Raw genomic sequence first — 14338 nt, 5'->3', positions numbered from 1 at the left:
ATGTTTAGAGGAATTTGATTGGAACATTGACAAGTGGACGGGTTTTAAGAACTTTAGACAGATTCGATAGAAGGATAGCGTTGATTGACGGGTGTTATGTCGTGAAATTATTGGCCTAAAATCTAAGGTACCTGTTGTCGTCATTGCACGTGACCTACCGTTTTCCAGGAAGTAAGAAATTATATACTTTGATATAAGATTACAACAAAAGTTGAATTTTGTAATTCTTTTGGCATACTTCGTTGAATAGGTGAACACTATGACCAATTATGTGAACCAAAATGGGACAGAATGCTTTTTTCATTTCAGTGCGACTTTAAGTGTGGTTCTCCGTGACTCAAACAATCTGGCCCTACACACATTTTCTCCATCCAGTTACGTCAGCAACTGTCACAAAAACATCTAATTAGAATTAGGCTACCTACAGTATACTTCAACAAATTAGGGACGTTTGGTACAATAGTTACATGGTATAGGCCTACTCTGTGTATGATATGCAACAGTCTACACTAGTCACATAGAATACAAACATTGAGGTAGCAATAATTCCCCCTGATTGAAAATATATTGCAGCCACCAACAATCATAAGGGGGCTACATGAGATGTTTGCTACATAGTGCATGCAGTGAAGCCTACTGTCTATTAAGCTACGGCACTCAAATGGTATCATCGTTATTTAAATAAAATAAAAAGTACAATTACGTGTGCACTGTTAATCATTGTAATTTTATGAAGGGGGGCATGTTTGTGAAGAAAACATGAGAATAACAAAAATGGCATGGAGAGACACCACTATATTTCATTAGGACAATAGGACATATCTGTACCATGTTTTACCCGAGCTAGAAGTCAGATGTCATCAGCAGTGGAATGTAGCCTATGATAGGACAGAGAGGATCCAGCCTGTGTCGGTGGCGAACCTCCCAAGCAGTTTCCCAGAACAGCCCATTCTGACCGACAGGTTGGCGGCGGTTCGTTGTAGATATCCTTGATAAGGCGCCACATGAGCTTCAAATTTGGATGTTGCCAAGAACATGGCCCACGCCAATTGGAGCGGTCTGGGTTGTCCTGGCATTCCATGGCACCACCTTAAAATGCACAGGTACAATTCAATATCTTTGAAATTTAAGACATAGAACAGACTATATGTAAATTATCTACATCAATGGTTTAGAAGCACTTACCGTGGTATCGTTTCATGGACAGGATAATGTTTCTCATCTGTAGCATTTTAAATTATATGTATTATTTACGTCTCAGTTCAAGGCGGACAGTGCTGTGGACGTCAGCATCGGACTCACACATTCCACTGGTAAACATAGCTATCTAGTGCCTAACAGACGAACTCGAAGAGATTAGTTCGACCGACACACAAGTTGAAATATAACAAACAACACAGTCGCTACAAGTGGCAGTGAATATCGCTTATATCTAGGGCGGGAACCAAGTAAAATTGATATCCCAACTGCGAGACCCCCCCAACCCCACCACGATCTTGCGTTTTACGCCATTGCACTCCAACGTTATAACCTAGGGTTGCCAAATCGTTGTGCAGTAACCCCCTATCAAGGTAAATACAATTCCCCACCTGCCGCCTTTATAAGATATGATCCCCCATCATGCCATCTCCAAACCTCCTTGCTGCAGCCTATATACCATGCTACATACGCATTGGTGCCAACTAAATGTCGATAATTAGACTGAACAAAGATAATCAGAGACGTTCTCAGGGTGGTTCCACCTGGCAACCCTATTCAACCTTGTACTGGAACTCAAAGCAGCCTAGATGGAAGACGACAGACAGAAATAGAAATGTAGATTTGCATGTCTCCCCAACCTAGACCATGAAGGTATAATATAACCCAGACCGATAGCTACTTTATCGTCCTCAAAATAAGACACATACCTTTAAACTAGCATGGCACTTAACGTTTTATTTCAATCAAATCAACAAATCATTTCACATATGAACTAACAATTCACTAGATAAAACATTTGAATTATGTTGGATTGGTAATCACATTTTTGATTAATAAAACTGATGAGAAGACAGTCCTATTCCCAGCACCCAAGTACATATGACCATAGAACTCCTGTCATGTGTCATATCATTTAAAGACAAACCCACATTATATTACATTACATTGATAAGCTAAAAGATCACTGGTTGCTTTTTCCAGTTTGAATGCATAGCATACACAGAGAATAATATTCCAATGCAATGCAGCCTGTTATAACAGTACCTGGAACTAATCTGGCATGGTAAATGAATATAAAACATTGAACAGTATTTCAATACATACAATGCCTTTCACAATGAATTGTTTTAAACTGATCGTGGAAATGGAGAGAAGTGTGTTACCCTGGACTTATAGATATTGCTCCGAGCCTCTGTACCATTCAGTTATATGACCGTAAGGGACAAAGCCATTTGGTTGCAGTCCAACACAAGTGCATACGAAATGGGCAATTACAATCTATTGGCAGTAGCTAGGTTAATCCATAAGAAAAACAAACAAGCATGATCTATTGCTTTCCATAAACCCTTTATATTGATGGATGGAAATCAAAATCATGGCACTTCAGTTGGGTTAAAGACAAGAACAACTGACAAAACAGGATTGTTGAAAAATGCTTGAAGAGCAGGAGAGGCCTAACTCAAACAGCCAGAGACAGGCCAGAGAAGCTCTAGCAAGTAAATGATCAGTGAGGGGAGGAGCTTTCCTTGTTAGCATGAAACAATGTTTCTGAGGTGGAGTTTTACCTTGTACGTTTTACACTTAACATTTGCAATTTCGTATAGACAAGGATGCAACAAAAGCAAACTATCAATACGGGAGAATATTATATGATTTAGCTTAAAAATGGATAGATTTGGCCTGTCCTACCTATGATTTAGCTTAAAAATGGCTAGATTTGGCCTGTCCTACCTATACATTGCAGTAGCAAAGCCATAACTAAACCATGGTATCACATTAAACAAACATATTTTACTGTAAAGGGCTTGTTTTAAAAGGTTTAACGGTCTTTGTAATAAACATTTGAGTTCTGATTTGACCTTGAATGGTCTCAAATAAATAAGATTCCATTTCTGAATAAAGTCCATTGTGACAGCATAAAACAACCCAAGGCACGCAAGTATTCCCTTTGATTACGGAGCTGTGCAAGGCAGAAAATTAAGAATAAAATCTACAATGTTATCTACCTATCGCTTGGTCAGACAGCATGTGCTGTATGATGGGGCACAGCTGCCCGTAGAGTGTTGAAATGGGATGGTGTCCATCAACTGGAATGGTGTGGCTCCAGTCAGAACATCTGTTCAGTGCAGGAACCGGATGCTCATCTTCTGTTCCACGTCCACTTTCTCCAACACCTGAGATGCCATTAAAAATATGAGAAAGGAATTAGGACTACAAAAGTTACTGTATGGCCCAGATGTAGAAATTAAAACTAAACAATCAAACCTTGATGAACTCATTGAAGGAAATTGAGTTGTCTCCATTCTGGTCCGCCTCCTGGATGGTCCTGTCAGCAATACTGCCAAGCTGCTCATCTGAGATGTTCACCCCAACCATCATTCTAAGGACCTGTATAAACAAACGTATAAGTTCCATATGGATGACAACCAGGGAAGGAAAACATAGGAAGAACACAACAATATATCGTATTACAACTAGGGATGGGAATTTCGACTAATTTTAAAACCGAGTAACCTAACCTGATCCTACTCGAGTAACCGATTACTCAAAAAAAAGATTACTCAAAAAAAGATACCGTCCAGACAGAGCGCATTTAACCCCGGCCCCCTCGGAGGGGAATACGTTTTTTTCCGCCGTTATTACCGTGGCGGTGCTTTCATGTCTCGTCCATGCCCTTGCAAATAAACATATTTAAAAGCTGATGTGTGGTTGGATGCATTACTTATCATCAGATTGAATAACCCATAGGTTTTCATGAAGCTATCGGAATCGAAAAACGCAGCCTTTTAATGTGGATGCACTGCCCAGCTCATAGCCTAGTAAGCCTATCGTTAGGCTACTCTGAAAACTCTAAGCCTAGCCTACAATATGCAACCAATTTACTAATATAAATTAAGTATTAAACCAAGCCTTTACTGCCGATGCCGGATAACAAGTGAATTAATTTTTAGCGTTATCTAAAAAGCACCGCGGCACTCACTGCCTATTTCCAATTTATTGGACAATAATGGATGTTTTGGCGTCAAGCCTTCATTAGAGAAATGTCCATGCAAAACTAAATAGATTTATTGAACAACAGGCCTATTCATTCAATATGTATGTATAGCAGGCTGGAAAACTATAGGAGTAGGCCATACGCACATGGACCTGTGCTGGTACTCGCTGTCTTTTTCAGCACCACCTCAGGGCTCATTACCAACATGATTAGACTACCGCTAAATGATGGGAGTGCTGCCTGGAGCCAGAGTACAAAGTCCACTCACACCACTGCCTACTATGCACAGTATGCAGATAAACAAAACCAGAGACCCGGTACCAGCGTTTAATTGTCAAAACAAAACAAATGAAGTGGCATATACTGTATATAGGCTTAAGTCTATAGTTCTCTCATAGGCTACCTACGCTGTAACAGGTTTGAAAGTCCGAGGCTCGATCCATAAAATGCTTTAACACTATGCAAAACCACGGTGTAGTTTGATCCGAAAATGCTTAACAGTATGGAAAACCGAACCATGGACATCTAGCATTAGCAAGCCCATGGGCTAATTATTGCTAGTTTTTGTGACCACGTAACTTTGCACCCAAGAACTGTGTCCATGTAAATAAATATAGCTTTTAAAACGTAACCAGTTAGCTGGCTAGACAGTAATCAACTAGTAATCAGTCATCACTGCCCCTGACAACTGGCTGCATTTATTATTTTTACGATCGGTGCACTTTCAGATATTCCGTTTAATAGCCAGGCAGGGGTTCCCCCGGGATTCCCAGACAGCTGACGAGTCATGCCCTACCTAATATCTGATCAGGGGGTTCCCCCGGGATCCCCAGACAGCTGACGAGTCATGGCCTATCTAATATCTGATCATTGGTTGCCTGAAAGAGCCGCAGTGACGTTGGCAGCACCTTTCTGAAAAGTTGAGATGGCAATGTTTTCAAAACGCCTGAGCGCTCCGTATACAGCGCTTTTCTCCAGGCAGCCGCCAATGCTCTATCCTCTTTGGTAACAATTGAAAAAGGGCACAGGCGCTCAGAAATGCGCGCTTTCACGGCCAAACATGCCATATTGTATAGCCTTTAGATTAACCGAGTAGTATTTATTTTCCGACTAGCAGATTGCCTACTCGGGTACTCGAGAAATCGGTTAACCGTGCACATCCCTAATTACAACTGTGCTATATTATGCAAATAATAAATATTCTATTCTATTAAATATTCTGACAAGGTGAAGACAACAAACATTAGCCTGTTCGGGGTTTTGGTTGGGTGACTAGGTGGGTGACTAATCCCATTCCTTAATAAAGGTGCAGGCATAACATGAGGAATGTTTGACCGTAATGTTTTGAGCAAAACAAGAGATAAGCCGCCGCTGAATCATTTTACCCAGAGCTTATAACAATTGCAGGTCATTCCACAGACAGACACCAACTAAGTTTCATGGAGAGAGACATTACTTTTTTCTTGTCAGTGTACCTCAGTGTGAAACTGAATACACCGAATGACAGATCGTTGGCAGAAAACAATGCGAAACTGAATACACTTAATGACAGATCGTTCGCAGACAACAATGCGAAACTCAATACACTTAATGACGGATTGTTCGCATAAAACAATGCAAAACTGAATACACTGAATGACAGATTGTTTGTAGAAAACAATTCTAACCGTGTCCACTGAAATAAATAAAAGGGTGTGGCTTGGTTCTTGATCTTGAGTTTATTTGTTAAATTTCTGTATGGTGTCTGCCTGACGCATACGGTGGTCTACCATGTCATACCATGATCAAAACCAATCCTCACCTGTAGCAGCTCATCACGTGAGATTTTATCATCCCTGTCCAGGTCATATAGCCGGAAAGCAACTGTAGGAGATGGACACTGATTTCATTAGATTTCACTATACATTCTCTAATCCAACCAGTCAAGGACAGATGTTTGTTCATTTCTCAGGAGTGAGAGCGATTGGTGAATCTGGACACACCCTGTGGCCAAAGCATAAAGACTCACAGAGCAACTTGTTTGTCCTGCTGTTGAGGGGCTCGCTGGCAGTGGGGTCCTTGTTCTTCTCATTGTCCTCAATTGGACGGAAGTGAGCGAGTGTTCGCATGAATCCCCTAAAGTTCACCTGATCCTCTCTGCAAGCAAAAAAGTGATAAAAACAACAACAGAAATCACCCTTCCAAAAAGCAAAACCACTGAGGCATGTAGCGTGACTAAGAATGATATCCCGTTCCGTTTAATTATAATTCTGTCTGGTATTACTTCTTCTTAAACATCGTGGTGGAGAGGCGTCTAGAGTGGAGTCAATGATTTCACTTCACAATGTTTGGTGACACAATGGAAAAACAAACATTAAATGTGCAGTTTAATGGTACACCTCTTTGACTACATCACGCTTGCCTAGAGAAAGGGTTAACCCTAACCCACGGCCCTAGACTGGAAGTCTGCCCACAAGCTGTTCCAAACCAAACTACACTAAACCAGACCAAACCAAATCTGAGAGAGACCCATCATAAACCATTAAAAACACATCTAAATTTAGGTCGCCTACACACTGGACTTTTTGGGAATGTAATCACATATCTAGTTGCAAATGGATATAATTTATAAGGGTTAAGAGCAGAAGAGAATCAGTGGATGCTCCAGACATTTTGCGTGTGTACAGTATGTTGTACTGCCTTTCACCGTGTGATAAATAAAGATGTTTGTTATATCACAGTAACCATATAGCCAAAAACTGGCTTATATAAATAAAATCCTGCAACAAAGCATGCATTATACCAACAAATTACACTGCTCAAAGAAATAAACGGAACACTTAAATCACACATCACAGATCTTGATGAACGAGATATTCAAGTTGATTACATTGTGTAATTCATCGAGAACAAACTGACGTAAGAACAGTCAGTGGAAAACAAAATGATTAACCAATTGAGGGCTGGATTCAAAATCACACCAAAAACAAAGGGAAAAATTCAGATCACAGGCTGATCCAACTTGAATTTCATCACGACAACTCAAAAGGTGGGTCAGTAATGTGTATGGCCTGTATGCACTCCCGTCAATGTCTGGGCATGCTCCTGATGAGGTGTCTTGGGGAATCTCCTCCCAGACCTGGATCAGGGCAACATTGAAATTCTGGATAGTCTGTGGCGCTACTTGGCAGCGGCAGATGCACTGATACAGTACATAACCTCCCAGAGGTGCTCAATTGGATTGAGGTCTGGGGAACGTGAGGGCCAGTTAATGGCATCAATGCCTTCATCATCCGGGAACTGCCTACACACTCTCGCCAGATGAGGCCGGGCATTGTCCTGCACCAGCGTAAGGTCTGACAATGGGAGCTGGACTACCTGTGCAACCTGAATGGGCTCATGCTACCAGTAGTGACAAGGGAACTAGCAAAATTCAAAACTACAGAAAAATCTGTCAGGAAGGATAAGGAGAGAGAAATGGTCTGTGGCCACCACCTGCAAAACTATTTCCTTTTGGGGGTTGTCTTGCTGTTGCCTCTCCTGTCCACCGGTTGTCGCTTTCATTTGCACCAAAGCAGGTGAAATTAATTCACAATTGTTCACGATTCCTAACTGGACAGATCGATATCCCAGAAGTGTAACTGGCTTGGTGTTATACTGGGATGATTACGTGTTCCCTTTATTTGTTAGAAGTGTATTTTGGTAGGAACTGTTTCATCAAAGGAATGCTATCAAAAAGTACCATCAAAAAATTCACCAAGTGACTCGAGTTAAATCAAAGATAGAGATGACTTCTGAAGATCACTTACCCCTCAGGAAAGAAGGCATTGATGATTCTGTCCCCAAGAGGATTTATGGCCAGCTCTGGGATTCTTTGGAAATCCTCCCGACTATAGACAAATGGAAATGTGGGAAGAGTCATCTCTGATGTTCAAAGACATGAGAACATTGGACTATATCTACAAGAATTTCAGATGACTTTCTGCAGATCCCAGATACAGCAACTAGATAGCTTGATTGATATCACTGATAATATGGATGACATAAAATTATAAGACATTAACATTCAATGTTCACACTTTATTCCTAAATGTGTGAAAACATATAAAAAACCCTCCCAGATGAGAAAAAACTGTGAAGTGTGTTGTCTTTCTGTTGCACAAGTCGTTCCTCTTCACAGCGGTCAGTCTGCTCTGCTGGGTGAGATATTAAGCCCTTGTCCTGAACAAGACCACTAGACCAGAGTGCTGTCTGTGGCAACTCATGAATGATTAAGAAATGTCACCTTTAGTACACAGGGCTTAGACAGAACCCCTCTGTATGCACTAATACAAACGTAATGCTTCAGTGCTAGGACAAAGGGTTCTGGCACTTGTTGTGTGTAAATATCCCATTTTCTAAGAGACAGTTCACTCAAAATGACTACTTCCGTCTGAGACAGCATTCTACTCTATATTACTCCATCTTGTCCTTTGTATACATTAATCACTTAGCACAAATGGTCACCAAGAAGCAGTTATGGTAAAGGTACTGTTGAACAAAGCTGAAGTAAATGTCTTAGACTTTCACCATCTGAAAGTCACACTCACAAAAATGTTAATCAGAATCGATATGTCTTCATCTCTCATTCTTCTGGATTAAATATTACCAGCACCTTCCTGTACACTTAAGGGTGTATGTCTCATACAAATGGTTCAGTCAGTGTTTCAATGAGATTGCGTGCGAGTAATAGCAATCTATAACCCTAAATTATGCAAATGTTTGTACCTGAGAGTTCCGTTTTCACCCTTATCCAAGCTGGTGAAGCGACTGTACAGCCGGGTGATCTGACTGTGAGAGACTACAAGAGGGACATAGATAACGTTATATTACACACAGAAACAGTTTCTATTAACACAACACAATCAATTAAAACATTCACAAATGAAACAAACAGGATATCAATCATCTAGCCTTGCCCATGTCATTGATGCTGGAAATGTTTCTTAAACAACTGTCCTACAGTCGTATACAATAATAGTCATTGTGCGTTGCAATGAATCATCAAGGATGATTTTCAACAGACTAGTTCAGCAGAAATGACATCATTTCAATGGTTATTTCCTGCAGTTGTATATAGTTATGTTTAGCTGTGACTCAATCTTTAGTCCAGAACACTGCAAAATTCATAAACACACAATCACAAGTTGAGTGCCTATGATTGTCATTATGCTTCAACTCTTAGGCCTACCTAAATATAAATAGCTAGGTCTGAATAAGTACAGCTAGTCAATGGTTATCTAACGTTAGTTAATAGTATCTAGCTACAGGTAGCTGACTAAAGAAGCATATTGCTAGCTAGCTAGCCAGCTGACCTGGCTGTAGCTAACGTCAAGTTAGCTAGCTAGATAGGTAGCTAAAAGCAATCTCTGGTAGTATGGTGGATATGTACTGTAGCAAGGTAACTTAACGTACAGCCAGTTTCCTTCTTGATGTCTTCGATCTCCTCCTCTCTGAGTAACGTGGAGGCTCGGGAACCCATGGCGAAAGGCTCGTGCGAGACAAGCACTAGCTAGCTAGTCAACAAGACTGTCGAGCCTGTCACAGTTGTATGCCCGATCCGGATTTGCTCGGCGAGGTTGCTCAATTTGTACGAAGTACTTAGCTAACGTCAGCTAGCCCCTAAGATAGCTACCACGACCACCCTTCTAAGTGTATCTATCTAACGTTACCTAGCTGCTGCTAGCTCGGTAATTGTAGCTCGCTGAACAGAACTAGCTAACACAGCCAGAAAATGTTCTTGTCTTTCAGAAAACTTAAATTGTTATGATGGGTTTCGACCGACAAGCTGTCCCGCTGGCAGTCTTCCTGCTTTGCTAGACAGGCTGATGGCTAAAATGATGACGCAAGTGTGGGGCGGCGTATCGTATTGGGTAGACCTCTCGGTGGGCGGTGCTCGCATGATGGGACACCATAGACATTATAAAGAATTTATATAATGTCTATGTGGGAAACGCTCGACTGTCGCCTGATAAAGAGCTGATTTGCCCTTAGTTATGACCACAAACCACACATTTCATAGAAAATCCTGATGTTCTGTTGTATGAAACGTTAGATTGTAGGCTACTAGTCTCATGTTGTGCAATAAAGGTTCAATCTCTTAAGAAACATATTATTGTGTGGTTATTGATGATAGATGATCATTTCTATTTCACGCTTAAATGTATGTCTTTTTATATAACCATATGTTGCTTATACATTGTCTTGATGTCTTTTATACATATAAGCACTTTGAATTGCCTCGTTATTGAAATGTGCTATAAACTTGCCTTATCAAAATGAGGATTGTTGTCATATACATTAAAAGTAGTGTGCAGTCAATGCAATGAAAATAATTTTGCCAGACACCTTCTCAACCCTAAGATCACAATAGAAATAAAATAAATAAGTCAATAAAATATCAATCAATCAAAGCTTTATTTGTATAGCGCATTTCATACCCAGAGGCAACACAATGCGCTTTACAGAGAACAAGGGAGGTGGGCATACGTCCCACCCCTACATATTCCAGAGGGAAGCATAAAAACAGTATCACCCGGGGGCCAGAAAAGTGAGCTGTACAAATGATTCCCCGACCCCTCTCAACAAGGCGATCGATCAAGCTCCTGGAGTATGTTTGTCTACCGGCTAAGAACATTTATAAAGCAATAAATTACATTAAATTACATTTTCAGAGTAAGAGAGGCTAAAAACATCATAGGAGAGACATGGCAAACACTGGTGTATGTCTGTGTGTGCGTAAATGTGCCTGGGCCCAGATAGAGGCAGGGGTCGGGGGTAGGGTGGGGGTGGGAAAAGGATATGGACCGGGGTTAGGGTGAGGGGAAGGGGATCTGGGCCCAGGACTGGTGTATGTCTGTGTGTGTGTGTGTGTGAGCATGAGTGTGAGTGTGCCTTGGTCCAGGTAGAGGCAGGGGTCGGGGGTAGGGTGGGGGTGGGAAAAGGATACGCACCCGGGTTAGGGTGAGGGGAAGGGGGACTGGGCCCAGGTCCAGGCCTAAGCCGGATGTGGACTGATGTATGTCTGTTTGTACGTGTATGTGTCTGTTAACTAAATACTGCTTCTACTAATACGACATCCACAGCTGACACGGGGGTATCTATCGGACTCAGGGTGGTCTGCGGGTGATAGTGGGGCATCCACTGGACCTGGTTAGAAGGTAGGAGGGAGAGAGAGAGGCAAGTGCAGGATATACACCAATGTATATAGAGGATTCACAGGTAGGTTTGAGGCTGCCTTTCTGTGTCTCAAGGTCCTGGCTAGTGATTGTAGGCTAGGCCGAAAAGGTACGTCTTGAGATCTCGCTTGAAGACCTCCGTTGTTTCGGCCCTTCTTAGGCACTCCGGCAGGGTGTTCCAGAGGTTGGGGGCATAGAAACTAAAAGCTGCCTCTCCGTGTTTCTTGGTCCTGGCTTTTGGAACTGTTAGGAGTTCAGTGCCTGAGGATCTGAGTGGTCTGTTGGGCATGTACCTGACAAGCATGCCTGAAATGTATTCAGGTGCGTGACTGTGGAGAGATTTATAGACTAGTAGTAGTATTTTAAAGTCTATTCTAGAGTTGACAGGTAACCAGTGTAGTGATTTTAAGACTTGTGTGATAATAGTGATAGCATAGCTTAGTGTCCCAAATGCTCTCTAACAGCCCTCATCAATTAGGTAGTAATAATAGTTAGATGTAGTTAATTGAATTGACAGGTTGGGCCAGGAGAGCCGAGCCAAGGGTAAACGGGGCAATACATGACTTGTTCATGTATACTTACCCGGAAGGTGTACAGATCACACAGGACTTAAATGGCACTGGATGAATGATCGGGCTAGGTGTAGGTAACCCGAACCTAGTTGTATCCCATACCTGAATGTGTGGCATCACTTTGATTATGGTGGTAAAAGGATTACCCCTCGGCCTTAATCAGACATCAATCCCAAAAAATGGCAAATGCAAATCCCACGTTAGCCAAGAGGCATACTGATTGGAAGAAATGTTGTCTTGTCAGACAGACAAAATAAATTAAGCCTACAAAGGGCTTGTACTGACTGATGGTGACCTGGAGATCCTGGAGAAGTTTTTGGTCCTGATGTACGATAGATCGAGCACAGCTGTTAGTGTGGATGAGGCTAGACTTGACATGTTTGCCTGAAAGCAGAGGCCGTATGAAGCCATTCCTCCAACAAGAGCAGCTCTGCTTCAACACACTAAACGTGCTGCATATCAGGCAGGCTGCATATGGGGTCAGGCAATCCAGCATCAGTCAGAAGCAGAGAGTCCTGCTCACTGGGGATGGAAAAAGCTTGGTGAACAATGGTGGGTCTTCTGGACAGCGATTACACCAGTTGCACAAAGTTGTCAACAACTGGCCAAGTGTGGCTGCAAATCAGAGTGCTGTGGAAGGTGCAAATGTTTCAGATTGGGTTTCACCTGCACAGCACTGTGCAGTTGCAAATGTGAATAGAAAAGTAAGCAAGTAGCCTTTGAGAAACTTGCGGTCCAGTAGTGATGCTCTACAGTGAGGCAGCTTGATGTAGAAGTACACCTTCCTGGACATGATGCCCCCAATACAACCCTTGATGCTGAGTGCCAAGCAAGGAGGCACTGGGTACCTAAGTAAGATTTGGTTACTTGATTAATTGCTTGTTAATGAAACATAACTTTTTTTTATTATTTTGATTTATAACGTTATCAACGGGAGTTGAATGAAATGTAATCATGATTTAAGGTCTGACTGCACATGAGGGCGCCATGCCATGTAGTGAAGGCTAACTGGGATGCCGGGAAATTTCAACGACACAGCGGAAGAAGATAAAAAAAATTAAGCGAGCAAAGTGCAGTCCGGCGCGGGATGTTCTTATTAATTAATCGACTATCGTTTGTTAAGGTTAACAGTTATCGATTAATGAAATTCCTTGAAATTTGCAACCTTAGCCAACACCTTTTTCCATACGTGTGACCTTTAAGAGAGTATTTGTGCCGAAATGTATGCTTGCATCACCATTTGAAGACAGTGACAATGAACATATGACAGGAATGGCAGCCATCTGGAAAAATGGTCGCCATCTTGAATTTTTACTGGCCATTGCCTTTTTTCAAAAGAGTGGCCCTTAGAGAGTATTTTTGCCAACATTTATGCTTGCATCACCATTTCAATGATTGACATAAGCAACACTCAAACGTTTTGGCGGCCATCTTGAATTTTTGAGTGGCTAACGTCTTTTTCCAAAAGAGTGGCCCTTAGAGAGTATTTGTGCCAAATTTCATGTTTGCATCACCGTGTGAACGATTTTTTCAGTTATCCGCTGCACTATAATGAATCAGAGACGAGGCATTAGATTGTGCTTATTTTAGGGCAACTAATGTTTGAGTCCATGGCTGTGGAGCTACACTTTCACTACTCGAGAGTGGGCCACCATCCTCGCTGCCTACCTAACCAGGGAGGCTCAGGTGCCATACCCTTGTTCCGGCATCTTATTAGTCCGACGTCTCACTAGTCCGAAACATCCCATTGTCAGTCGGACTCTTGAGCCGTCGGAACAATGGGATGTCTGACGATCGGTGAACAAGTTTCGGACTAGTGAGACGTCGGATCAATGGTATGTCGAAACAGTGGGCAGTCCCCGGCTCAGCGGGCTTGCCATGACTTGGGTGAGGATGGGGCCGCCGACTACCAGACCCTGAAGAATGCAATTTTGTCCCAATATGGGGTAAATCTTAAGGTTCAGTCCCAGTTATGTCATGCGTGGACCATCAAACTACGAGCGCCCGTCCACTGTCAGCTCGGCTCGCGCAGTTGACCTGCCTCACCCGATGCTGGCTGACCACCAGAAACAGAGCCTTCCGCCGTGGACCACCTGGTGATGGACTGAGCCCTGCGGTCCCTACCCACAGTGGCCCGGAGACAAGTCGACCTCCAGCACCCTGCTACCATCAATGACCTGATTGAAGTGATCGAGAGCTACCAGGTGACCAAACAGATAATAGCTTCCTCCACTCACCGGGGCCGTAGAGAGTCCCTTCCGGTGCCTTCTCTTGATTCGGTTCCTAGTCGCTGGGGGGCCTCTGACACTCCGGTACCCTGTTATGCGGAGGCGAGGCGGAACTGGACCCAGGAGAGGCCTGCTCTGACCCGAGGG

At 42.6% G+C, this 14338-nt stretch overlaps 1 protein-coding gene across 1 annotated transcript; it reads right to left on the bottom strand.

Annotated features, from left to right (window-relative positions):
- Positions 1-1927: 1927 nt before the first annotated feature.
- Positions 1928-10010, bottom strand: chp1 (calcineurin-like EF-hand protein 1). The gene is made up of 7 exons (XM_084437739.1): positions 9629-10010; positions 8942-9014; positions 7984-8064; positions 6204-6331; positions 5997-6058; positions 3466-3588; positions 1928-3374 (listed from the first exon to the last, which is right to left on the bottom strand). Exons 1-7 carry the CDS (start codon positions 9693-9695, stop codon positions 3321-3323), a joined length of 588 nt encoding a protein of 195 aa, XP_084293865.1. The 5' UTR covers positions 9696-10010; the 3' UTR covers positions 1928-3320.
- Between the last annotated feature and the right edge of the window lie 4328 nt (positions 10011-14338).

The sequence above is a fragment of the Borostomias antarcticus genome, assembly GCF_949987555.1.
Source record: "Borostomias antarcticus genome assembly, chromosome: 5".
In the NCBI taxonomy this organism is placed as follows: Eukaryota; Metazoa; Chordata; class Actinopteri; order Stomiiformes; family Stomiidae; genus Borostomias; species Borostomias antarcticus.
Note: the sequence above shows the minus strand (reverse complement) of the source record. Positions and strands in the feature narration are given on the sequence as shown.

Excerpts from the sequence above, each read along its gene's own strand:
- chp1 (XM_084437739.1), bottom strand. The coding sequence starts at position 9,695 with ATGGGTTCCCGAGCCTCCACGTTACTCAGAGAGGAGGAGATCGAAGAC. Across the intron at positions 6,059-6,203 it reads CAGGACAAACAAGTTGCTCT|TTGCTTTCCGGCTATATGAC; the intron begins GTGAGTCTTTAT and ends CATCTCCTACAG. Across the intron at positions 3,375-3,465 it reads CCTTCAATGAGTTCATCAAG|GTGTTGGAGAAAGTGGACGT; the intron begins GTTTGATTGTTT and ends ATGGCATCTCAG.